Genomic DNA, 25270 nt, shown 5'->3' on the forward strand with positions numbered 1-25270 from the left:
AAATGATAAGGATCCGTATGTTGTTAGGAGGTCAAATAGGACTTATTTAGTGATTCATTGGATGAAGTGTTAGGAAGAAGGAGGAAGTAGGATAACTTTCTGCTTTCCAGAGGGATCATGGTGCTCTTAATAAGATAGGAAATGTGGCCGGGCGCGGTGGCTCACACCTGTAATCCCAGCACTTTGGGAGGCCGAAGTAGGCGGATCAGGAGGTCAGGAGATCGAGACCATCCTGGCTAACACGGTGGAACCCCGTCTCTACTAAAAATACAAAAAATTAGCCAGGCATGGTAGCGGGCACCTGTAGTCCCAGCTACTTCAGAGGCTGAGGCAGGAGAATGGCGTGGACCCAGGAGATGGAGATTGCAGTGAGCCGAGATCGCGCCACTGCACTCCAGCTTGGGCGACAGAGCGAGACTCTGCCTCAAAAAAAAAAAAAAAGGAAATGTGGGAGGAGGAGCAGGCTTAGGGAAAGGGTTAAATAATGAATTCAGTTTTAAACTAGCAGACTTGAGGTACTTGTGGGGTATGCTAGTATCCCAGACTCTCTAATCCCAATTTCTTCCAGTCCCTATCTCCTTCCCCACATGTGACCCAGCCCCTGCTCTTCTTTACTCACTCTTCTATAGGGCCTCTCTTGTTCCTCATCCTTCTGAATCCTCCCACCCCTTTTAAAGCTAGATTTACCTGAAAACAGACATGAAAACAAACACCAAAACACTCCTTATTGGGTTCCAATTCTGAACCCACAGTGAACACCCACCTTTCAATTTCACAGTTGACAAACCCAGGAGGCCCCCATTCCCCTCTTCTTCCTGTTTAACAGACATCATCCCAACTTCCCTTCTCCTTTCTTCTGCAAGACTGGAAAGTGGGTAGAGAGGGGGAAGTGAGCAGAGATGAAAGTCAGGAGGACCTCACATAGATTCTGGGTTTTGGTTTGGGCTTTTTGTTTGAACTTCCTGCCACTCAGTAGGGATAGAGGGGGTCAGGATTACTGGCTGCTCTTGAGAGTGTATGGTTGATCCAAATTTTGAGGATAACGGAGAGACCATTTTCCTCATACACCATGTGAGAGACAGCTGAACAGTGTTTCCTTGTCTCACAGACCATTTAAGGGGACAGTTGAGAAGGTATTCTAGTATATCTGTAAATGGCACAGTCTCAGTTCTTCAGTCTTGGATACATGAGATCTTAATGAACCTTTAAAAGACTCAAGTCTCCTCATTTTGAAGACTGCGATACTGAGGTGCAGAGAGGGCAAGGACTGACTCAAGGTCACTATTTATGTGGGGCCAGAGCCTAGAGCTCAGATCCCCAGTCTCTGCCCCCCTTTCTTCCTGTGCCTTGAGTCTCGCTGGCGTGGGTTTCCCACCAGACACACAAAAGCCTGGATTCTTTTCTTTGTCTGAGACTGAGTCTAGACCCATCTGCGTGGAATCTCGAGACACATTGCAGGAGCGGCTTAGCCTCGGGCTTAGACTCCTTTTCCGGGTCGTTGGCGCCGCCTTGTGGAGTTGTGGCAAATTCTCAACAGCTGCAGCCGCAGTCCCAGACTTGGACTCGAAATGATCCCCCAGGCCAAGTTTACACGAGCTGGACGAAAGTGGGGGTGGGTGGGATGCGGAGCCTCTGCTCACTTTGCACAAGCCTCATATTTTGCCTTCCCCCACCCCCGATTTCCTTTTTCCTCCTCCTCCTCGCGCCCTTTCCTCTCTCTGTGCCAGTCCCATACAGATACATTTCCCGATAGAATTGCTCCCAAAACAGCGGGCAAATACAGAGTCTGAGTCCAGGGGCGGAGGGCAGAACAAATTCAGACTTTATTGTCAGGGAGAGCAAAAAGGGGAGGACCGTGGGTGGGGGGCCGGGGTTGCTACATTGTCAAGCAGAAAGAGTTGATGGGAAGGGGAAGACCAGTGTAGGCCGGACCCCTCCCGGGTCGGCGGCTGAAGGGTTGACGATACGGAAACCACGGAGTCGGGGGCCGGGGCGGGGTGTCACACCCCCGCCCGGGTTGTGCAGTGGAGGTGACTGGTGGGAGGGGACAGCCATGAGGTCTAGGAACTGGGATGGGGAGGCTACAGACTCGGCGAATTCTGCGGAAGGGGAGGGGCGGGGGCGAGGCTTCTATTGCTTTTTGCTCACAGTTTTGCGGAAGGCGAGGCGGGGGTGGGCTTGGACTGGACACCCCTTGCCCCCCTCGGTACCCCTTGGGCGATGGGTGCTGGTGAAAAGAATGGAACCCGGACTAGGGAGGAAGAAGGCGAGGGAAAGGTCTATGGTGGCATCTCCTTGGTCCCACCCAAGTGCCGGAGATGCCCCCAAGTGCTGCCCCCTGCGATGGGCCCTGCTAGACCTGGGGCTGGGGCATGGTGCGGGGCGGGCACAGTGAGGTTGCAGGCGGTAAAACCAAAGTGCTTATGAGGGACCCAGGATCCCGCCTGCTCCCCTCCCCCTACGGAGGACGGGGGTGTTCACGGAAGCGCTTCAGTTTGGGGTAGGGGGCCGGAGTCCCAGAGTCCGCTTATTGCCAAGAAAATCCATTTCTGTCCCCCCGGACCCCCACCATGGCTTGTGAACCCCGTTTTGTGCTAGGTTTGGGGGCGAAGGGCTGGATGGACATGGCTTTTGGGAGGGGGGGTGTCTCCAAGGGGGCTCGGGGGTGAGACGGCCCCCCCTTTTCTAGGGGAGAGGGAAAGGCAGGGGGCGGGGTTCCCTGAGATCTGGGGTGTTCCCCCCCTTCTGAAGCCCCCCTCCCCCGCTACCCCTCCCCTTTCCTGGAACCCCGTATCTCGGGGTGGGGGGGGAAGGAGAGATCATTTAGGGAGTGCCGGGAGGAGGGGCGGGCTGGGAGCCCGGAGGCCTGGGTCCCGGCTGGAGGTGGGGAGTTGAATGGGAGGGGTTCAGGGTTGAGGTCAGTAGGGGGAGAAGAGGATGGGTCCGTGCGCAGTTCGGATGGGTCCGGGGGCCGGGTGAAGCAGAGGGTGAGTGATCGGCGGTCCCTGGAGAAGAGGTGCGGCTGGAGCCGGGCGCAGGGACAGCGGCGAGCCTGCTGCCGCTGCCATCACTGCAGCCACCGCCAGGGGGCTGGGGAGAAGGCCGCCCGCCAGGGACTTGGGCAGCTCCTTGGAGAAAGTCAGCGTGCCCTGAAGCGGGCGAAAGGCGGAGGAAGAGAGAAGTCACCGGGCGGTCCTGCAAACCCCGCCTCTCCCTGGGCAAAGCCCGCGTCCCTCTCTCCTCCCCGCCCGCGCCCTCCCATTGCCGAATTCCCCAGCATCCAGGCCTCACCGCCAGCTCCCCGGCGCCCCTAGACTTCTTGTGACGGCTCAGTAGTGGGTTGGGCTTCCCGGCCACTCCGTCTCGGTGCCGCCGGCTGGAGATGTGCTGCAGAGACCAGTGGGTAGGGGGCTGTGAGCTCCCAGAAAGGGGCAACAGCAAGGGGGTATAATCAAGCTCCAAGCACCGGACCCCTCCCATCTGGCCCCCTGGGGAAAACCCTGAAGAAAGGCCTTTACTCAAGCTCCTTGCTCTCCTTCCCCACTTAGAGGGTGGAGCTTCCCAGAATTTCTGGGAAGGGCCTTAGACCCACCTGTTTCAGTTGGACCTCCGAGTTGACCTTGACATTGCAGATCTCACAGTGGAAAGTTCGGTCCTGGGCAGGAGCCTCTGGTTCCCCCGGGGTGGGAGGCCCCAGCCGAGGGTAAGCTTTGATGGGCCCCAGCCCACTTCGGGCCTCCAGAATTGTCTTGTGCTTAGTACCTGGAGCCCAGAGAGGGCAGGAGGTAAGGGGTGGAAGAAAAATTATCCAGGCCTACTGGGCCTCAAATCTGCACATTCCCAGTTACAGTAGGAGGGGGAAGGGGTGGGCGCAGTGTGGGTTCTTTCCAAGCTCCTTGGAACCCTCCCAAACAGGTGGATCAGGAGAGAGTCATAGGTAAGGAGTAAGGTGGAAGGGGGAGCTGAGGAAGTAAAGGGCTAAGGAACGGGGGAGAGGGCTGGAGAAGGAGATAGGCAGATAGGCTGATAGGTCTTAGATGGTCTAGGGATGTTGGAAGCCAGGAGCATTAGGATGTAGAGGCAGGGGTGGCCTGAGGACAGGAGAGTCTGGGTGGGGGCAGGGGAGTCCATACCTTTGTTATGTGCCTCAAGCTGGGACAGGGAGTTCACAGCCACCTTGCACAGAGCACAGTAGAGCAGCCGCTTGGCTTTCTCCTCCTCTTCCTTGCTACCCCCAGGCAAGGAAGCTGGGGCTGGAGTCCCCCCTTCACCCTTGGTTACACCCTGACCAGTCTCCGGAATGCTGGGAGGGGATGGGGAGCCAGGCTGTTTCTCTGGGGATCCTGGGGCTGGCCCCAGTCCATTCTCCATGGAAACTGTTGTTGGGGGAGAAACATGGGGATCACCCTAGATGGCTCTTGGAGAAGACTCTTCATGTGGAAGAGACCCCCCCCCCCCGATTTCCTGGAGGGCAAGAGACCAGGAGTCCCCACCCTGTTACAACATGCATGCTCTCATGTCCTGGTCCAGAGCCAGATGTGGTCCAGCTGCCGCAGGCTGGGTGTGAAACTCCAATGCTTGGCTCATTCTCCATTAGCTGGGAATGGCCAAGGGGTCCAGCCTCACCAGCCTACCTTCAGGGTGAAGCTGGCAGCAAGCCCAGCCAGGGGGAGAGGCATGGAACAAGGATATAGCCCTCAGTGGCCTGCCAGCCAGTCTGGGCTTCCTGCCAGGACAGCCCCTTCCCGGAGTCTTGCCCAGCCCCCGGGAAGTACACGAAAGAGCCCTAGGAAGGGGCAGAGGCAGGGTGAGGAAAGGTCTGGAGAGAGAAACACAGGCATGGCAAAAGGGAAACAGAAACAGCAGAACCGGAGAGGGAAGAAACAGGGATGCAGGCTGCTCTATAATTCATGGCTTGATTAAAGATGCACAGGCCCTAGGCCTCAGTGCTGGGTTCTGGCCTCTGTACAGGGGAAACTCTAGCGCTCCCATTCTTGCTCCAGCAGCTGATCCAGTTTCCGGGTCATGGCGAGGCTGGCAGTGGGGGTGGGGAGCTTGTGGGAGGGGAACTCCTCACCCCTCCAGGTACCCATTTGCTTGTTCATTCTATGTCCTTCCCCTTATTTCTCTTACTTTTTTCTGACATTCTTCACCTCCATCCCAATCCAGACAGCACATCCACATCTCAGTCTGGACAGGACTTCATGGTTTATAAAGCAGGGCAGGTATAGTTATCCTGCCTATATCCTCAGATACTGTAGGAACTACATGAGGTAATATGTGTGAAGTGCTGTTCAAGAAATGTTAGCTATCACCATCATCACCATCATCATCATCCTCTTCCTCTCCATTTTACAGAGATGTTAACAAACTAACCCAAGATGATCAGGCTAAGAAGCAGCCAAAGAACAATTAGAACTCAGCTTCCCATGGCCGGGACGGTGGCTCACGCCTGTGATCCCAGCACTTTGGGAGGCGGAGGTGGGTGGATCACTTGAGGTCAGGAGTTTGAGATCAGCCTGGGCAACATGGTGAAACCCTTTCTATACTAAAAATACAAAAATTACCCGGGCGAGGTGGCAGGTGTCTGTAATCCCAGCTACTCAGGAGGCTGAGGCAGGAGAATCGCTTGAGCCCAGGAGGTGGAGATTGCAGTGAGCTGAGATTGTGTCACTGCACTCCAGCCTGGGAGACAGAGTGAGACTCCGTCTCAAAAAACAAACAAACAAAAAACATAAAACAGAACTCAGTTTCCCCACCTGCCCACTCACTCTCTCTGTGCATCCCTGAGGGGGTTTTGTGTGTGTGTGTGTGTGTGTGTGTTGAGAATGGGGGCCTGGTTTCCAATCTGGTAGTACAGATGTTTGTTTCTCATTCTTCTTAGGGTGGGGCAGGAAGGCCAGGCAAGGATAAGGATGGAGATGTTAGGTCTCTCTGGAATTGGCCATGATTGACATCTGATGTGGTAATCCCAGGATGGGGATGGCTCATATCTTCCTATCTCAATATTCCTGTTCCAGTTTCTTGGCTGGAAGTATGGCTGAGGATGGTCAGCAGCCATGAGGAAAAAGGAATCTTGTAAACTTGGAAAAGACCTCAAAGATCTTAGTCTCACTCCTCTATTTCCCAGAAACAAACAAACAAACAAACAAACACACACAAATACCTCTGACTAGGGAGGTCAAAAGATCTACTACCCAACATCATCCAGGGAGTTTCCTAGGTTTCTTGCATTCTCTGTCTTCCCTGAGGGGAGCCCCAGTGGGGCAAGAACTCAGATATTCTGATTCCCTGCCCTGCCCCTCTCCCTAAGATGAAAAGGCCTCTCTCTGGATTTGATGGTTCTCTGTTTCTTGGGGATGTTTGCCAGGTGGCCTCACCCTAGCCCCTCTCTGAGTCACTGGGCTGTGGGGAGGACAGACAGTGGGGACTCTGTTGAGAGGAGCTGTGGTGGGGGTAAGGGTGACAGGATGGAAATTTTACATCACTGTGCTTGGCTCCAGGACTCACCTTGGGTGGGGGTGGGGCTATAGGGACTGAGGAAGAGAGAGATGGAAGCAGAGGAGAGTTCTGGGAAAGGGGGAGAGAAGAGAGAAGACAGAGATCAGTTGAAGAATATGGGGGATTCAGACACACCTGGACGGGGTGCTACACCATCCCCATTTGTCGGGGTGCTGCCTGGGGGGGCTGGGTCTCCAGGTTCTCGGATGCCAGGCTCCCTGCCTCTGGTCTTGGCGGCCTCAATGCCTTTGACTCGTCGGGCGTGGCGGTTACCCTTGTAGTGTGCCTCAGCCTGGCTCTTTAGGGATGGAGGAAGAAAATGGAATCTGAGATCACCTTTCATCTGACGGATCTCCCCACAGAGCTCCCTCAAGTCCTGGGTGATCTCAGCAGGCTGCAGTTATTTTTTCCGTACACCAATGAGATATAAAGCCCCATGCCAATAAGTCCTGGTTATTCCTGGGGCTCAGACTAGCTTCTCAAGCTTGAGTCCCTGGGAACCTAGGCCCCCACCTAGTTCAGACTCCACCCTACCACCACACCCAGGGCCTGGCTGCTGACTCAGACCCCTCACCTAGTCCTGGTAGACAGAGGGGGACCACAAACCTATGGAAGAGCTATAAATTGGGAGAGGCCTAGCAATCCAGTCAGTCAGCATCCTCTTAGATCCCAAGGCTATGTGCCCAAGTCTTCTGCCCCTAGGATCCAGTCTTTGCTGCTTTCACCCTGAGGATGGAAGTCCCAGGATCCCTGATGCCTGGGCTCCGTCCTGACTACTCCACCCTCGGTCTCATTTTCCCTGAAGTCTCTGTGGACACCCTGGAGGACCCTGGCCCCAAGCCCAGCTCTGGGGACAGAAACAGCAGTGGAGACAGCTGTCAAAACAGAACCATTTGGTGGGGGAGGGTAGGGCAGGGCAAAAAGAGTGAAGGGCTATCCGCTTTTGGCTCCCTGCCCCTCTAGTCTTCCACCATCCACCAGTGAGTGGAGCCAGGGTTGATAGACAGGATGCCTGGGGTCCAAGCTAAAGGAGAGGCCTAATGCTGGGTTAGTCCTGCCTTCCCCTCCCCACCCTGCTCCACTCCCATATATACCCCCGCTAAGAATGTACAATCCTGGAGGCACAGGGTCACCCAGACAAGGGCAGAAATAAAAGGTGTGGATAGGCAGGAAAAGAAGATTGACAGCCTAGAGGTAGGGTAGCGGTGTGCAGAGCCCTGTAGTATGGGGAGAGAGAGAGAGAGAGAGAGAGAGAGAGAGAGAGAGAGAGAGAGAGTGTGTGTGTGTGTGTGTGTGTGTGTGTGTGTGTGTGTGTGTGTGTCTGGGTACTGGGTAGAGAAACAGAACATGCTTTTATTTTCCCGCACTCAGCAGAATGAGGCTCTCTGTTTTTCTCCAAAAGCTCTCAGGACCTGCACCCCACAAAGTCCCCTCTAGACCTGCACACACTCCACAGAGTCCCAGTGGAGCCTCAGAGGGAGGAAATCTGGGAGGCTGGATGTTTGGGTTTTGGGTTTTGGGTAGCTTCTCCCCAGGGGAAAGCCCCATGGGATAAGAGTAGGGGCCAGGCCTTGTGTGTGATTTGGAGGGAGGAGAATGGAAATGGGGTGGAGAGAGAAGGAAGCCAGAAAGTTAGAGGGAAGTGGGTGGGCCAGGGAGGAGTTTAGCAGAGGCCAAAGAGGACAGAGGCTCTGTGGGGGAGCCAATGACCTAACTCTGCCCCGTGCCCAAGAACCAGTGGGCCAGAGGCCACGCTCCTGCTCAGACACTGATGGCCACCTATGTTCCAAGAAGCTCTGAACCAGGGATGCCCAAGTCTCAAGGGAGGGAGGGATCAACGTTAGAGGACTGATCTACTTCATGTCAAAATACACAGCAATTTCTTGTCCCTCTCCAGTGCCTTCCACAAGACGCTGCCTCTCCTGCGGTATCCCTATTCCCTGCTCTTTGCCTACTATCCCCTTAATCCCTGTCTCTCACCCAGAGTAAGCCTTCTTACCCAGCCTCTGCCCTCCCTCAAGGTCCCCTGCTGCCCCTGCCCCACCCATTGGGTAGATGAGCAGCTTGGCTTCTTACCTGAGAATTGAAGCGGATTTGACAGACATTACAGGAAATGACGGGGCGCTTGGTCTTGAGCAAGGGTCCCCCAAAAGTGTGGGAGAGCACAGCCTTCTGTACAGGGTCCATCTGTGGAGGCAGACTGGGGTGAGCTGGGAACCCTAGCGCAAGCTCAGGCCCAGCATTCCCCCGACACAGATATCTGTGTTGAACCAAGGTCCCCAGACCATTTCTATCCCTTAATATGCCTGAGGGCTCTGAGCCTCAGTCTTCTGTTTCTCTCTTAGCCCAATCTTCATAGCACTGAAAGGGACCTGATCAATAACTGGCCCAATGCTCCTATTTTACAGAACATAGAAGTGGTTTGCCCAACATCACACCATGAGTTAATAGCAGATCTGGTATCTAAACCTGGACTCCTGCCTTGGTCCATCATACTATGAACATCCAACTCTGTCGCCTTGACTTATCTCCTACAGTGAAGCCAATCTACCAGAGGCCTCTGACATGAAGTCCCAAAGCACCCTAGATCCTAGGGCCTTCAGCTGAAGCTTCTGAAGCCTTTGGGCCTCCACTCTGGGGTAAGACTATCACCAAGCCCAGCCTCTGGTCCCAGGAGACAGATGTTCCCAGTCTCCCATCTCTGGGCCCCTGGTCACCCTAACACATTCCCTCTCTGGACCTCTTAAAGGCAGCAACTTCTAGAGGGAGTAAAAGAACTCAGGAGAGAGTAGGAGCTCCTAGTGAATCACGGGGACTAAGTGGGGGGATCTAAGCACCTGGGCTGGCCCGAGGCAACCCAGGGATCTTCTGAACCTTCTCTCCCTGATCATGAGGGTTTCTAGGGCAGAGCTGTGGGGCTGGGCGGGATTAGGAACCATCCCTGTCCCCACCCTGGGTCAGCAGATGTCTTTGCAGTCTCCTGCCAAGAGTTCACATGAGGAAGGGAGAGGATGGGAGTTTCTTTGAGGCTTTCTACTATCAGGGGATGAAACCAGGGGCTCAGAGGCATGAAAACTGCCTCCCTCAACAGTTCTCCTCCCTTTTGGCCTCTAGGAAGCTAGAGAGAGGCAAGACTGGAATGTAGCTGAGACTGAAGATTGGGGGATGGCTGGGCTCTCTCCTAAGAATAGGACAGAATTAGGACTGAAACCTTATCTTCCAGGTGGAGGGATCAAGTGAAAAATAGTTGCTGGGGACTTGGGGTTTTTATCTCCTCAGCCGAGCCCGTCTCTGTGACAGGTCTTTAGGGTTTCCAATGAGACACTGGTGAGAGAACAAGAAGTGGGGGAAAGTGGTAAGAGTCGGAAAAGCCCTGCCCTCTGGACTCTCCTTTGCCTCTCCCCAGTAGTTTCACTGGCTGGGTGGGGTTAATGTCAGGAAATAGGCTTTAGTATCCCTGTGAAATAGATGGTGGCCTCATCCATTCTGCTCCATTTGGGTAGCGCTGAAGGCAGGGACCATGACTGGGTTCAGATAACTGGTCTGACTAACAAGGTCAATCTCTTGGCCTACTCTTGGTTGGAAAGAAGCCTCTCTAAGGGCTCACTTTTTTACCTCAGCTTCTCAGAAGCCCCAGTCACATCCAGGGAAAAGCCAAACAGGAGAACGGGTGTGTCTGTGTGTGTGAGGCAGGCTGTGATCAATCTGTGCATGGGTGGAGTGTGAATAAGTGTCATGTACTGTGCGTACATCATTTATATATCAACATTCTGTGTTGGGGGCTTTGGTGACACCATGAATGGTCAGGTGGTGTAATCTTCAGCTGTGTGTTTATCTGTGTGAGTGTATGATGTGTTTGGCAGAAAGAAAGACAGACCAAGTTGGAGACAGGCTTTCATCAGAAAGGGGAGACAGACGGTTGCTCTCAGCTCCCAGTCTCCAGGCCTTAGTCCTTCTGATTTAGAGACCCCCAACTCTGTTCCAGAGTTCTCCTCAGCCCTGGGCTTCCTCACAGGCTGGGTGGGGAATGGGAATTCAAACAGAAACTCAGTCTGGGCCAGGAAACCCAAGTTGGATGAAAACAGTAGGGAGAGAGGAGCGGGATGGAAGCGGAGAGCAGTCTCCTGGTTCTGTCTATGCTCTGTCCCATCATCCCAGCCTGCTCTCCAGAGGGGCTGAGGACACAGGACCCTGAGGATGACTTGTGGACTGGCCATCCCAGCATCCATACTCTGAGAATGGTTCCTGTCCTACCTGGGTCCTTCCTCCAGGGTGAGAACCTTAGCTCTTGCACAACCCCCTCTCCTGGTTTAAGTCCACAAACACCAACTAGGAGTGGGAGTGGGGAGTGGGGAAGAGGGCACCAGTGGAGTCAGGTGGGTGCTTCCCACCCTCCTCCAGCAACTAAGGAGACACTAGGCTGAAGATGAGGACTCCTGGGCCCAATCCCTGCGCAGGTGGAATGTGAGCCACTGAAGTGCTGCTCCAGGCCAAGGTCAGGAGGCCCCGGTGACCTAGATGAGGGCTCCCTGGGGAGGGGTGAAGGCCAGCACCTCCCAGAGCCCATCTCACTCCAGAACCTCTTCCCTGGGATGCTGGCTTGGACACGACCTGGAAAGGTCCATAAAACAGTCCCCTCCCACCTGCCCTCCAACAGTAGACATGAAGGGGAACCGCTCCCTGAAGCTGGGGCAAAATGAATCAGGAAGGGCAAGGGAGAGGGAGGGGGGGAAACCAGATCAGGAACACGAGGGGTGCTATGATTATATTTCCTTCCATTGCCCTTTATCTGATGGAACCCGCTGCCCCTTGTGTGAGCACCCCACTTCCCCACCCACCACAATTAAGATGAAAAGGGAAAGGTGGTGGAATCTCAGGGATGGGAAGACCTGAGGAAGGACTGAGATAGGAAAGAGAAGGAGCTAGGGGGTATGTACAGAGCAGGTGGAAGCTGGTGGGGGAGGGATGCTGGGAAGGGGCCGGGGCTGGAGAGGAGGGATCTGATCAGTGTGGTCATTGGAGGGCAGGTGTAGGACCTGACAGGAAGTCTGAAGATTTGGGGGACTCCAAGAATGTGGGAAGCAGAGGTGAGGGTATCCAGTATGGTGGCAGTAGTCTGGGGGCATGAGCTGGGATCCCGAGATTGGTTAGGGCCGCGCCGGTGTGGGGGATGGGCCGGACAACCCGAGGACCAGGCAGAGGAAGAGGTAGCCAGCCCCGCAGGGGCGGGCGGGGAGGGGGTGGGGGTGCGCTGCGGCAGCCGCGGGAGTCAGGGAGAGAGGAGGGGCCGGGTGGCTTACCCTGCGAGACCCTAGGGGCCGCGGCTCCATGGCCCGGGGTAGCAGACCCGGGCTGAGGGGCCGAGCCTGGCCGGGCGGGGCAGGCCAGGGACGCGGCGCTCGTTGCCCGGGCGGCTCGGGGCTGTGCGGCCCGGCCGGCGGGGAGAAGGGGAGGCGGCGCTGGCCCGGGCCGGAGCCCGCCCCAGAGGCGGGGCCGAGGACGGGGGCGGGGACAGGGACAGGGACAGGGAGCTGAAGAGGAATGAAAGGGGGCTAGGGCGGAAAGAGGGGGATGTCCATTATCCAGACACTCCTAGGAAAGAGCTTGTTCGGAAGAGAAGAGGCCACTTGGCCCCGCGGCAGGGGCATTGACCAGATGACCTCGTTGCTTCCACTGGGGCTCCTTCTTGGGTCCAGGGTCCCCACCAACTCAGACATTTCTCCTTTATTTCACCCCTTTTGCCCCGACCTTCCCTAGATCCCCTGCTGATAGTCTGTCTTCAGAGTCCCCAGACGACCCTTCCCCGGCTTCCTCTGCAAAGGCGGCCCCTATGCTGCTACCCTTTTACAAGTCACTTCCCTCCCTAGGGATGGGAAACTGAGCCCAGGTACCCAGGTGTCAGGCATTGCTCTCTCAGAGACTCTTCCAAATTGTGGAGCTGAGGGCACCCAGGGCAAAATCGACCTCAGACTGGGGATGTCGTTCCTAACTTCTTTCCACCTCCTACCCGCGCCCGCCACCTGCCGGAGAACCAGGCTCTCTGAAAGCCTACGCTTCATGCACCTGCTGCCCTCTGGCGGTTCAGTGGGGCCAGCATTGGGGGACTGAGGCTGTAGGGCCCAGCAGCCCCACTCCCCCAGACACCTCGTTCTGTCTAGACAGGTCCTGGGATTCCCAGTCTTTCATCTCTAGGTCTCATCCTCTCCCATTCCACCTAGGGCAGAGAGATTAGTGAAGCAGGGGACTGGATCTAGAGAGAGGGTGGCTTTGGGAAACAGTGAGGGATGTCCAAGGGCAGAGAGAAGCAGTGGAGTGAGTGGGAGGAGAATGAGGGGAGATAGTAATTCCAGAAGAGGTCTAAGGAGTAAGAACTGCCCAAGTAGGAGAGAGTGCGGGAGGTGCCAGTCCACGGGGAAGGAGAGACTCTGTCATGAATAATACCACTACCACCATCTAATGTTGATTGAGCCCTTGGAATGTGCCAGCTTCTGTACTGAGCTCTTTGCATGGATTATCTAATTTAATCTTCACAACCACTATTTGAAGTAAGTACTATTATTATCTTCATTTTATAGATGAGGGAACTGAGGTTTTGAGAGGTTAAATAATTTGCCCAAGGTCATAAGCTAGTAAGTGGCTGAACTGGGATTTGAATTTAAACCTGGGCAGTCTGACTCCAAAGCCACGTACTTAACTGCTGCACAGTACTTCCAAAGGTCTGTCTGCAGCTTTTCTGCAGTCCTCATTCCCCTGCAGAATTTGACAGTATTGATGCAGCCCGCCACACTCTCTCCCTTGGCTTTTCCAACTCTACAGGAACATATTTCCCTCCCCACCCCCTCCAGTGGCTTTTGCATTCCTTTGCTGAAGCCTCTTCCTGTTCCCACTGCCTAATTCTGCATGTTCCCAAAGGCTAAGGCCTTGACCATCCTATGTTTCTCTCTTTACTTCTCTCTTAAATAAAAACAATAGCAATAGCATAATAATCATAGTAGCTAACACTGATCGAGCACTTAGTTTGTGACAGGCATTATGATTATGTAATATGATCTCACAACCTTGTGAGTTGGTGTTAATACTATCCCATTCTCAGCCTGGGCAACATGGCAAAACTCCATCTCTACTAAAAATACAAAAATTGGCCAGGCGCGGTGGCTTACGCCTATAATCCCAACACTTTGGGAGGCTGAGGTGGGCAGATCACAAGGTCAAGAGATCGAGACCATCCTGGCCAACATGGTGAAGCCCTGTCTCTACTAAAAATACAAAAATTAGCTGGGCATGGTGGTGTGCACCTGTAGCCCCAGCTCCTCAGGAGGCTGAGGCAGGCGAATTACTTGAACTCAGGAGGCTTAGGTTGCAGTGAGTGGAGATTGCACCACTGCACTCCAGCCTGGGGGACAGAGTAAGTCTCTGTCTTAAAAAAAAAAAAAAAAAAAGAAAGAAAGAAAGAAAAAAAACTATCCCATTCTACAGCTGGTAAAACTGAGGTTCAGAATGGTTAAATAACTTGCCTAAGGTCACACAGCCAGTACTTTGGAACATCAAGTTAAATCCTGCCAATCAGATGCAGGATGCAGTTCAACACCCTGCTGAACTCTTTAAGCTTATCCATGCTCATCGCTTTAAATACCTCTGCTAGAGGCAGTGGAGCATGAACTCTGCAGGAGTCGAAACCCTGGATTATCCAATCAACTAAGTAGCTTTGTGACCTTGGACAATTCACTTAACCTCTCTGCATCTGTGTTTCCTCATCTATACAATAGGGACACTGATGGGGTTGCTAAGATCTGAGGTCAAGTGTAAGTCAGGTGTTTAGATGGGGGGGAGTATTCTCCCCATCTTATGACCTATCACATCCAATCTTGCACTTTCTCAGATGCTCCTTTCTAGCCCTTGTTCATGCTACTTACTTCAGTCTGGAATGTTCCCTAAGGCTACTTTAAAACTCTTGCCAATAATTCTTCAAAGCCCAAATTATATGTCACCTGCTCCAGGTTAAATCCCTTTTTCCTCTGCTCTCTGTTTTTCTGCCTAGCTCTGGTTGGTCCCTTAGGACCCACCATATCCAGGAAGGTCTTTCTTGACACTTGGGCTTCCGTGCAAGCAAAATGCCTCTGACACAGCTCTTCTCACACTGCATAGGGTTAACTTGTTATCCTTCCTACTAAACTAGGAGCTCCCCAAGTGTGGTAACTGAGTCCTGTGTCCCTGACACCAGGCACAGTACTCAGCATATAGTAGGTACTCAAAAAAAATTTTTTTTTGTTAAATTGAAATTTTTTTTTTTTTTTTTTTTTTGAGTTGCAGTCTTGCTCTGTCGCCCAGGCTGGAGTGCAGTGGCGTGATCTTGGCTCACTGCAAGCTCTGCCTCCTGGGTTCACTCTCCTGCCTCAGCCTCCCAAGTAGCTGGGACTACAGGTACCTGCCACCATGCCTGGCTATTTAAAAAAAATATATATTTTGCCGGGCGCGGTGGCTCAAGCCTGTAATCCCAGCACTTTGGGAGGCCGAGACGGGCGGATCACGAGGTCAAGAGATCGAGACCATCCTGGTTAACACGGTGAAACCCCGTCTCTACTAAAAAATACAAAAAACTAGCCGGGCGAGGTGGCGGGCGCCTGTAGTCCCAGCTACTCGGGAGGCTGAGGCCGGAGAATGGCGTGAACCCGGGAGGCGGAGCTTGCAGTGAGCTGAGATCTGGCCACTGCACTCCAGCCTGGGCGACAGAGCGACACCCCGCCTCAAAAAAAAAAAAAAAAAAAAAAAAAAAATATATATATATATATATATATATATATATATATATATATATATATTTTTAGTAGAGACGGGGTTTCACCATGTTAGCCAGGATGGTCTCGATTTCCTGACCTTGTGATCCATAAACTGAGTTTTTGTTAGGGTCTCTGCCACAATATTTATAACTTTCCCCCTGTTTTGCTATGTACTTGTCTATCTTTCTCCCCTGAATATAAGTTCTTTAATTTAGGACTGTCTCATATTTACCCTCATGTCTCCGTTGTGTCTAGAACAATGCCTTGCTTATAGTTAGTACTCAATTTTCTCAACTGTAAAATGAGGACAATAACAGCTACCCCACAGGGTTTCTTTGATGGTTGAGATATGAAAAAACAGTCTGAAAACTTAAAAGTGCAATGCAAATGTGTGTCTGGGTTCTTTGGGAAGAGTTTAGGGGGAGCAGCTGTGGTAGAATGATAACTCTATTTGAAGCCAGATGCAATGGGTTCAAATCATACCTTAGGCACATACTGTGTCAACTTATATAAATTACTAAACCCTCCGAGCCTTAGTTGTTGCTTTTTCGTTTGTTAAATGGAATAATAATGTCTACCTTGTTGGGTTGTTGTGAAGGTGAAATGAGATTGCAGATAGAAACATCTGCTACAGTGCCTGGCGTGTAGTCGATGCTCAATACATGTTTATGGCTAAATACGATTTGATGTGGATTATTTAAGTTGAATAAGGCTGACTTTCCCCAAACCTTTAGCTCTAGCCCACCTTCCAGGCTTCAAATTCTAACTATCTGTAGGACATTTTGGGCTCAATGTCCTACTGGTATGCCAAATCCCCATATCCTTTTTTTAAAAAAAATTTATTATTATTTTTTAAAACAAACAGGCCAGGCACAGTGGCTCAAGCCTGTAATCCCAGCACTTTGGGAGGCTGAGGCGGGTGGATCACAAGGTCAGGAGTTCGAGACCAGCCTGGTCAAGATGGTGAAACCCTGTCTCTACTAAAAATATAAAAATTAACTGGGCGGCCGGACGCGGTGGCTCAAGCCTGTAATCCTAGCACTTTGGGAGGCCGAGACGGGCAGATCACTAGGTCAGGAGATCGAGACCATCCTGGCTAACACGGTGAAACCCCGTCTCTACTAAAAAATACAAAAAACTAGCCAGGCGAGGTGGTGGGCACCTGTAGTCCCAGCTACTTGAGAGGCTGAGGCAGGAGAATGGCGTAAACCCGGGAGGTGGAGCTTGCAGTGAGCTGAGATCCCGCCACTGCCTGGGCGACAGAGCGAGACTCTGTCTCAAAAAAAAAAAAAAAATTAACTGGGCATGGTGGTATGTGCCTGTAATGCCAGCTACTGGGCAGGCTGAGGCAGGAGAATGGCTTGAACCCAGGAGGCAGCGGTTGCAGTGAGCCGAGATCATCATGCCACTGCACTCCAGCCTGAGAGACAGAGTAAGACTCCGTCTCAAAAAAAAAAAAAAAAATTAAAAAATAAATAAATAAATAAATAAATAAAGCTTCAGCTTTAGCACCACATGCTAAAGGGAATTCATCACCCTCACCGGAGACCAACTTCCTCTTCCAACCCTCTGCCTCTGTCAGTGGTGACTTCCATCCAGTCACAAAGACCTGAATGCTGGAGTCATCCTTGACTCATGCCTTCTCTTCTCCCTCACCCTCAAACACCAGCTGGTCACCATGACCTGTCAATATTTCCTTGGAATTACCTCCCCCATTCTTCCTTTCTCTCCATTCATACTGCCACTGCCACCAGCCTAGTCTGGCTTTTGAGGCTTACCTTGGGCCTGCATTGCTAGGACAGCCTCCTAACTGTTCACCTTCCTCCTGCCTCTGTTCCCTTTCATCCAGTGGCCCCACTCACCTTCCTCAAATGCTGCTCTTACCAAGTCAGTCTCCTACTCAAAAACAGACAGTGGCGGCCGGGCATGGTGGCTCATGCCTGTAATCCCAGCACTTTGGGAGGCTGAGGCAGGCGGATCACCTGAGGTCAGGAGTTTGAGACCAGCCTGGCCAACAGGGCGAAAACCCATCTCTACTAAAAATATAAAAATTAGCCAGGTGTGGTGGCACATGCCTGTAATCCCAGCTACTTGGGAGGCTGAGGCAGGAGAATCAGTGAACTCGGGAGGCGGAGGTTGCAGTGAGCCGAGGTCGTGCCGCTGCACACCAGCCTCGGCAACAGAGTAAGACTCCGTCTCATAAAAACAAACACACACACAAATAGACAGCACCTTCCTATTTCATATTGTATTAAATCTAGACCATCTTGTCAGTCCTCCAAGCCCTATCCCATTGATCCTACCCACCCAGCTGTGGACTCCAGAGAGGTGAAACTTACAAACAGACATGCTTATTTTCTTGCTTATTCCCTCTTTCTGGATTCAGCACCTACACCCCTCCTACCTCCCTACTGTTACTACCACCAATTTAAGTCTCATTACTTCTCTAGATGGTAGGGCGATTCACTGTAGGACTAAATGGGATAATTCATATAAAACACTTAGCACAGTGTCTGGCCCGTAGCAAGATCTCAGCAAATATTAGCTGCTATTATTGTTGTTAACACTACACCAGATGGCCCACAGTACTCAAAATTAACTAGAATTTAGGAAGATGGGGTCATAAGAGGAGATAAAGAATTAGAAACAGGAGAAGAGGGCAGAGGTGGGTCTGAGAGGGAAAGATCGGGTCACAAGTGGATGGAGAAGGCAGGCAGGCTGCTACTTACGGTGCTGTAGTTGCTGAAGAGGCCAAGGGTAGGGGCTGGCTCGATTGGGAAGGGCAGGATCTGCTTGAGGTCCAGCGGGGGCTGCATGATGGGGGGCTGCCGTAGCAGAGGCAGGGGCCCTGCCCGGCTCAGGCTGCCTGAAGGGCAGAGAAAACATTTTGTGGAGTAGGAAGATTAAAGCTTGGAAACCCCACCCAAACCTGCCAGTCCCACTCCCTAGCCAGGGCCCCCACACTCAGAAGTGTCACCCCAGTGCACAGTGTACACACTTCCCCTGCTGGCTCCAGAGCAATGGAGCACAGTGCCCTGTGGGTCTGGGGGAGGGTGTAGACTGGTCCTTCCCTTCTGGGTGGTTTTCACTTCCCCCTTTTCCAGCCTCCCTCCCCCAAAGTCTCTAGGCACATTACCCAGTAAGAGCCCATACCTTTTCTGCAGGCTGCCTGCTGAACCAGCAGGACTCCCAGCCTCAAGCCCCTGGCCACCCTCTTTTTCTGGTTTTGCTTTCCCCCAGGGGATCCTAAAGCTTGGTATCACCCCAGGAAGAAGACAGTCAAGTGGGTGATTCATCCCACTGACCAGAAGGCGATATTGGGACTTAGATTTGGAGGGGGCTGCTGAATCTCTCAGATGCCCTAGAATTAGATTTTGCTGTAATTATAATTCTTTTTTTTTTTTTTTTTTTGAGACACAGCCTCACTCTGTTGCCAGGCTTGAGTGCAGTGGCGCAATCTCGGCTCACTGCAACCTCTGCCTCGTGGGTTCAAGCGATTCTCCTGTCTCAGCCTCCCGAGTAGCCGGGATTACAGGCACCCGCCACCACACCTGGCTAATTTTTTTTGTATTTTTCGTAGAGATGGGGTTTCACCATGTTGGCCAGGCTGGTTTCAAACTCCTGATCTTGTAATCCTCCCGCCTCGGCCTCCCAAAGTGCTGGATTACAGGCGTGAGCCACTGTGCCTGGCTTCTAATTATAATTCTTAATTAACTATTGACACCTGTGGGGGTAGGAGCGGGTGGTTTTTGCTCTGGGAGGTGAACTACCGAGGCCATTCTCAGAGCCCCTTCTCCCAACCTTCCTCAGTCTTCCCCAGGGCCCTTTTGTCTCACCGGGAATGCTCAGCTACAGGTCCAGTTCTGCAGGAGGAACCTCAACTTGGCCTCTGGGCGGGGAATGCCTGGGTCTGACCCCAAGGGGAAATGAAAGTCCAGGCCAGCCATTCAACTACCCTTTCCTGAAACCTTTTCCTCCTCCTCTCAGAGTCATGGGAGGCACCCACCAGACTCTAAAGGGGCAGCCCAAAGGTCCTCAGAGCCCCTCTGGGCTTCCACTGGCCCAGCTCCCTTCTGCGACCCTGCTGTGCACCAGTTGGGGAGTTCTGGCCACCCTTCACTGCTCCAGTAACCCCCTGACAGCAACAGGGGTTCCCAGGAACAAAGGCAAACCGAGCAGGCTGCATGCTTGGCCCGTCCTCCCTTGACCTTACTAGGGCAGAAGGTCCCCAGGATCCCTTCCTGTTCCCTCCATAGAGACCACCCCCTTTCATACCTTTAGTTTCTTGTGCCTGCTGCCCCCAGGCAGTGGCCTGGCCCTGGCCCCCCAGGGGCCTGGGCCTGACAGCGTCCCCTTCCCTTGGTTCTGCCCTCTGCCCCCTCCCTTGCCAGCCCCCTCCCCCTCAGCCCAGTCAGTAGAATCAGCCAATCAGAATCCTGGAAAAGTGGGGCAGAGGGGAGGGCAGGGGAGCAGGGATTAGGGGAATCTGAGGCGAGAGGGAGGGGGTGGGGAGGGCTCAGGCACAGCTGGGGGCAGGGAGCTGGTCCAGAAAGGTCTGGAGGGGTCTGTCTCTTTCACCCCATGCCAGGGTGGGTGGTCAGGGTGACTGAGACAGAGGGGGTGTCAAGGCTACTGGGAGCTTGGGCTTCAGAATTCTCAGGGCTGAAGGACAGGGTAAGATCCTTGGTTTTGACCCTTAAGTAGCTGGTGGTCTGTATGCTTTGTGTCTATTCCCTCCTCTGTCACCTTCAAGGTTGGGATGGGGTAGAGAGAGAACACACACACACACACACACATACACTTGGGATGGGGTGGAGAGAGGACACACACACACACAGCGAGACCGACAGATGAAAGTGAGAGGATGGGAGAGTGGTAGCAGCAGGAATAGGTGACGGAGGAATGGGACGGTGACACTGAGAGATAAAAGGATAGAGAACAACGGAGAGATGTCAGAGAGCAAAATCAGACATACAAACAGAAAGACACTGCCGAAAAGCTGGACACAGGGCTACAGACTAGGGCAGACAGACTGAAAGACACAGAACAGAGACAGCAAGAAAGATAAAAGAGAAGAGAGAGGGACAGACAGACCGACGGGGCAGCTTGACCATCTCCCCTTCCTGGTCTGTCCCCTCATGGCATCTCCCCTCTGTGCTCCACCCTCCCTTACTGCCTGTTACCCAAGGCCAGGGCAGCCTTAACGAGCCCCAGGCGGCATCAGGAATGGTGAGAGAAACCTGAGTGCTCCCAGAGTCCCCTGCACCCAGCATCCACCCCCAGCAGCTGGTTTTGGGCTGGCACTTGCCCTGCCCCAGAGCACCAGAGGCTGAAGCTTGGCTTGACCCTTTCCCTGGTTCTAGATTTCTCTAGGCTCCCACTTCTTGAAGCCATCTTAAGAGGAGACAGTAGAGTTCCAGAAAAAGCCACAGAAAAAAATTTGAGGCTACTATGTGCCAGGTAATGAATTCCAAGTATTATCACATTTAACCTCTGAAGTAGCTCAATGAAGTAGCCATGATTCAATGCAGTAGCTGATATTTTTTCTACTTGACTTATGAGGAAATGGAGACTCAGAGAGGTTAACAAACTTGGTTGACGTCACACAGCCTGTAAATATCAGAGCTGAGATATAGATCAAGATATGTTGGATATATATATCTATAGCAAATTCTATAGCAAATTCTTTCTCCGTGCTACCTTACTCCCAAAGGGCTTGAATTTAACTGAAGCAGAGATCTGAGCACAGGCTTCTTCCATCTTGTTCAAGGAGAGTAAGAGGAGAGCAAGTTCCATGCACTTCCTCAGGTTGGAGTCCTCATTTTTCCTCCAGAGGAGGGATAGAGGAAAACAGGTAGCAGCCACTCAGTTATCTATGGCTAGCAACTCATCTTTTCCACAGACATGAGCCCTGGGTGAGCGGGGGAGGGGAGAAGAGTGGGAGAGAGGGGTCAAATGAGGGTACAGTGAGGGAAAGAAGCAGGGCGGGCAACTGGAGACAAACTGTCTCCTTCCCAGATTCCTGGGTCCACTCCATTCTGAGGTGGCGAGAGAGACAGATGGCAGCTTTTGGGTCGGGTGGGCAGAAACAGGACTCTTGGTTTCAGGTAGCCCAGGCCTCAGGCCCCTCCCCTCTTTTTCTGAGGCTAACAATAGTTGCCGCTTTTTGAGGCTTTACTATAGGCCAGGCACTTTACATACACAATCTCCCAGTAGGTGGTCCCACCACTCACTAGCTGGGTGAGCAGCTAGGTTCTCTGACTCTCAGTCTCAATTCTCATCTGTCAAATGAAAACACTACTTGCCTCACCAAGTTGTTGAGAGGATTGAACAAATTCCATGTAAAATGCTGGTATGTCACAGTGAGAACTCAATAAATATTTGCTGAATAAATGAATCCTCGTCTTATAGCTGATGACAGTTGGCTCAGAAGGGGAGTTATTTGGCCAAGGTCACAGTTAGTGAGTGATGTGAACCTGTCTGTCTGGTTCCAGAGACAGGGCTTTCAAGCACTCCACTTTTCTGGCTAGATCTGGAAAGGGATGGGGGGAAAGGCAGGAATATAGGAAAGGCTGGAGAGGCAGGAAATGAGTAGGAAATGCAGGGCTTTTGACTTCTAGCTAGGTAAAATCTCTAGGCAGGTTTGGCAGAAGAGGTGGAGAGCAAACTGAAGTGTGTGTAAGTGTGTGTGTGTGTGTGTGTGTGTGTGTGTCACCCATGTCAGGCAAGGCAGGGAGGAGCTGAGGCCTGGCTGGGGCAGGCCACTCTTGAGGGAAGCTCATTAGAGTAATTACCTCCAGCAGATAGAGCCCCACCCAGCTTCATCGGGAATTGCTAAATGCTTTATTAAAGAAAGCTCCCAACACGATTTAGAGGGGGTGAATTCCAGACCCTTGGATGGATGTCCATCTGTCCATTTTCACACCCTACTTAGCCCTGGGCACTTTGATCCTGCTCAAGTTGCCCTGTCAGCGCTAACCCTCAACCAGGCCACATCTGGCTTCCTCTATTGGTCTTTTCCTTTCCCTCTTCCCCAGAAATTCGGGCCAGGTCTGGAGCCCCAGCCCCTTGGCTATTTTAGGTGGGGCCCCATGCCTCAAGCCCTGTTGGTAAAGAATGCTTACGGAGTGGCTGCATCTGGGTAGGAACAGGAGCCAGGAAAGGTGTTAGTACAGGGCTGTGGGTTAGTGTTGGTTGGAAGACTGGGCCAGAATGAGATTAAGATCAGAGAGAGATACTGGGGTTAAAGGTGGAAGTAGTTAGGGCCCAAGGTGGTAAAAAGCATAGGGTCAGTACTGGGTTAAAATGGGAATTAGACTTGGGCCAAAGGAGAAATTGTGATCTCTTTTCTGATTAATCTCTTTTTCCCTTCGGGCCCTTTGGCCTTGTCTCCCTCCCTAGAAGTGCCTAAAATTAAGGGCGGGGTGGGAGGAAAGCTTTGAACCCCTGGGTCTTTTTTACCAAGTGCCATGTATATGCCCCCTTCTGCCTCAATTCCCCCAGCTTGGTAAGAGGCAGGCTGAGGACTGGAAAGGCTTTGAAGTCAAAGATGAAAGAAACAAGGGGGATGATTATGAACAACTACTCAAAACACCATGCCTAATAACCCCAGGGTGGATGTAGGTGGGGACTGGGCCTAGAGGGAGGAGTTGACTGGGAAGGGGAGAGCAGGGAGGCCCCTGGGAAATCTTTCCCAACTTGATTGGAAAGGGCCTCCTTCAATGCGCCCCTACCCTTACTGCACCAGGGACTCAGTTGGAAAGGATGGTATTGAAAGGCTTAGAACAGGGAACCTGAGCCCAGAACTGCCATCTTAAACCTGGGGCCCAGACTCTAGATCTTGAGCAGGCTGGCTGGGTGTCACATGCTGGGCAGGGAGGTTTTAGGGTCCCTCCAGGGCTACCATGCACACGGATTCAGAGGACCTGAGTGTTCAGAACTGAAACCTTTGTAGGGTCCCTGGGGGTGGGGCCTGAGCCCTGGCTGGCAGCTTCCTCCCTCTCTCCTTCCTTCCTCAAAGAGGGCTAAGGTGTGTGGGCTTTGCCAGAGTTCCTGCCCTCCGTGAGCTTGGCATGAGGAGGGAATTAATTACAGTGTCCTCCAGGGGGATGTGAGGGTCCCACTCGTGGCTGTGGTCCAGTTTCAGAGAATGTGGACCCAGGAATTATTCCTGTGGCTGGGGTCTTGGTCAGGCTCCAGCAAGCAGGTCCATGATGTCCTTTTCAGGGCCTGCTGACCAGGGAAAGCACGGCTTATGCCAGCCTGTTCTGGGCAAGCACGATGCTGCCTCTCGGGCTACGCCCGGGGTGGAGCCAGGGTTCAGGGATCACACAGGTTGGAGGAATGTGGAGCCTGTGCTCTGGGGGACTGAGTGCAACGTGTGTTGGTGGGGGTCACTCCAGCGTCTGGGTGGTATTCATAGAAGGGTGGGTAATAACTTCCCCTGCTGGAGAGGCTCTTGAGAAGGAGGCAGGCAACCAGTCATTCATGCCTTCGTTCAGTCATCCATTCAATAGATAGGTGGAGTGCCAGGTGGAGGGGTGAGACATACAGGAGAGAGAGACTGAGGACACACAGGAGGAGAGAAAAAGAGATGGAGGAAGGGCAGAAGGACAATAGGTAGTCAACAGGGATAGGCAGTGAAATGAAAGAAGGCAAGAAAGGAAGACAAATAGCAGAGGGACTCAGGAGAGGGATGAGTGCAGGAGCCAGTCAAGCCGTCTGGGTACCAGCATGGAGCCAGGTGTCCTCAGCTGGGGGCAGGGAGACCACAGGTGTCTGTGCCTGGTTGGGGGGCTCCCACCATAAACAGATCCCAGAAACCGGCCTAGCCAGGGTAGAGGGCAGAGGTCAGAGCAGGCCTGTGGACTATTGTGGAGGAAGGGTGGAGGGCAGGAGCCTGCAGCCGGTGCTGATGCAGAGTCCAGAGCACAGCTAGGCCCTTTCCTCCCCCACCCCTGGGGCTCCCTTCCTGATGTAGGTCATGAGGATGGGGTGGCTGTGGCTGACGGGCTGTCAGAGCCCAGCGGGAGTTCCCATCCCCCATCCTTACCCTCTCCATTGCCCCTCCCTCTCCTGCTGCCCCCGGCCCAAGGCAGGGGTGGAGGGAGAAGAAGGAAGTCAGGAAAGAGGGACTCAGGCAGCTAGAGCAGGGAGAGAGAGGGGCAGGTCTCGGCGTGTTGGGGCAGGATGGCTGTGGAGACAGGCTCTGAGCCGCAGGAGCCCTGGATGGACAGTTTCCCACCCCCTATCTTCCCCACCCCCTTTTCTCCCCAGCCCCTCTGCTCCCCAGTCCCTCTGCTCCCCAGCCTCTTATCTCCGGCCCTCAGGTTCCCACCTCCCACCACACTCACCTCGAAGCTACACCCACCATCTTCTTCTTCCACCCCCCCACTTCCTCCTTTCCCCCTTATCCTGGGCCCAGAAGGATGTCGGAGTGTCTACGCTAAGGGTGGGGGAAGACGCTGGGGCGGGAGACGGGTCAGAACCTTTCCCCCAACTCCACCAAGCCAGGACCAGCCCCCTCCCCCAGCCTCTCGTAGACTGGTATATAATATTCATGAGCCTCATGAATACGCAATGTTCTAATTATGGGGCGGGGGTCTCACTCCGCTCTGCCTCCCGCTTTACCACTCCCTAGATTACCCGGAGCAGCAGCAGCCTGGGGAAGAGGGGAAGAGGGGACCCCAGATGTGGAGCCAGATGAAGGGGGAGGGGGAACCGGTCGCTGACGGGCGGCCGCAGTCACCGCGGTGCCGGGAGATGGGGGGGGCGGTGGGTGACCCACAGAGAGGAACCCAGGAGCCGGGAGCCTGGAGTCGCAGAGACCACTCACCGAGGATCATGCTGGGGACCCAGGCGCCCGGGGTTCCGCGTCGCTCTGTCCCGGGGGCCGTTCTGGCCGGGCTGGGGGTACGGGGGGAGGAGCCGGGGAGGAGCAGAGGCCGGCCGAGGCGGAGCGGGGGCGGGGCCCTTAGCAGGTGAAGACGGGA

The 25270-nt window shown here is 53.4% G+C and overlaps 1 protein-coding gene and 1 long non-coding RNA gene across 6 annotated transcripts in view; one reads left to right on the plus strand and one right to left on the minus strand.

The window, feature by feature from the left end:
* LOC140712769 (uncharacterized) overlaps window positions 1–25270 on the plus strand; it is an 83323-nt gene that overhangs the window by 12299 nt on the left and 45754 nt on the right. The gene's annotated exons all lie outside the window — the stretch shown is intronic.
* ZNF385A (zinc finger protein 385A) lies at window positions 1801–25215 on the minus strand. 4 transcript variants are annotated; one of them, XM_008003518.3, is made up of 8 exons: window positions 25114–25215; window positions 18008–18144; window positions 8578–8688; window positions 6637–6799; window positions 4134–4376; window positions 3593–3762; window positions 3292–3387; window positions 1801–3149 (listed from the first exon to the last, which is right to left on the minus strand). In XM_008003518.3, exons 1-8 carry the CDS (start codon window positions 25121–25123, stop codon window positions 2919–2921), a joined length of 1161 nt encoding a protein of 386 aa, XP_008001709.2. In that variant the 5' UTR covers window positions 25124–25215; the 3' UTR covers window positions 1801–2918. The 4 variants fall into 4 exon arrangements, with proteins under 4 accessions (XP_008001709.2, XP_008001710.2, XP_072876941.1 ...); XM_008003519.3 differs by lacking the exon at window positions 25114–25215 and adding an exon at window positions 19554–19675; XM_073020840.1 differs by lacking the exon at window positions 25114–25215 and adding an exon at window positions 18275–18291.

The sequence above is a fragment of the Chlorocebus sabaeus genome, chromosome 11 (genome assembly GCF_047675955.1).
Source record: "Chlorocebus sabaeus isolate Y175 chromosome 11, mChlSab1.0.hap1, whole genome shotgun sequence".
NCBI classification, from domain to species: domain Eukaryota; kingdom Metazoa; phylum Chordata; class Mammalia; order Primates; family Cercopithecidae; genus Chlorocebus; species Chlorocebus sabaeus.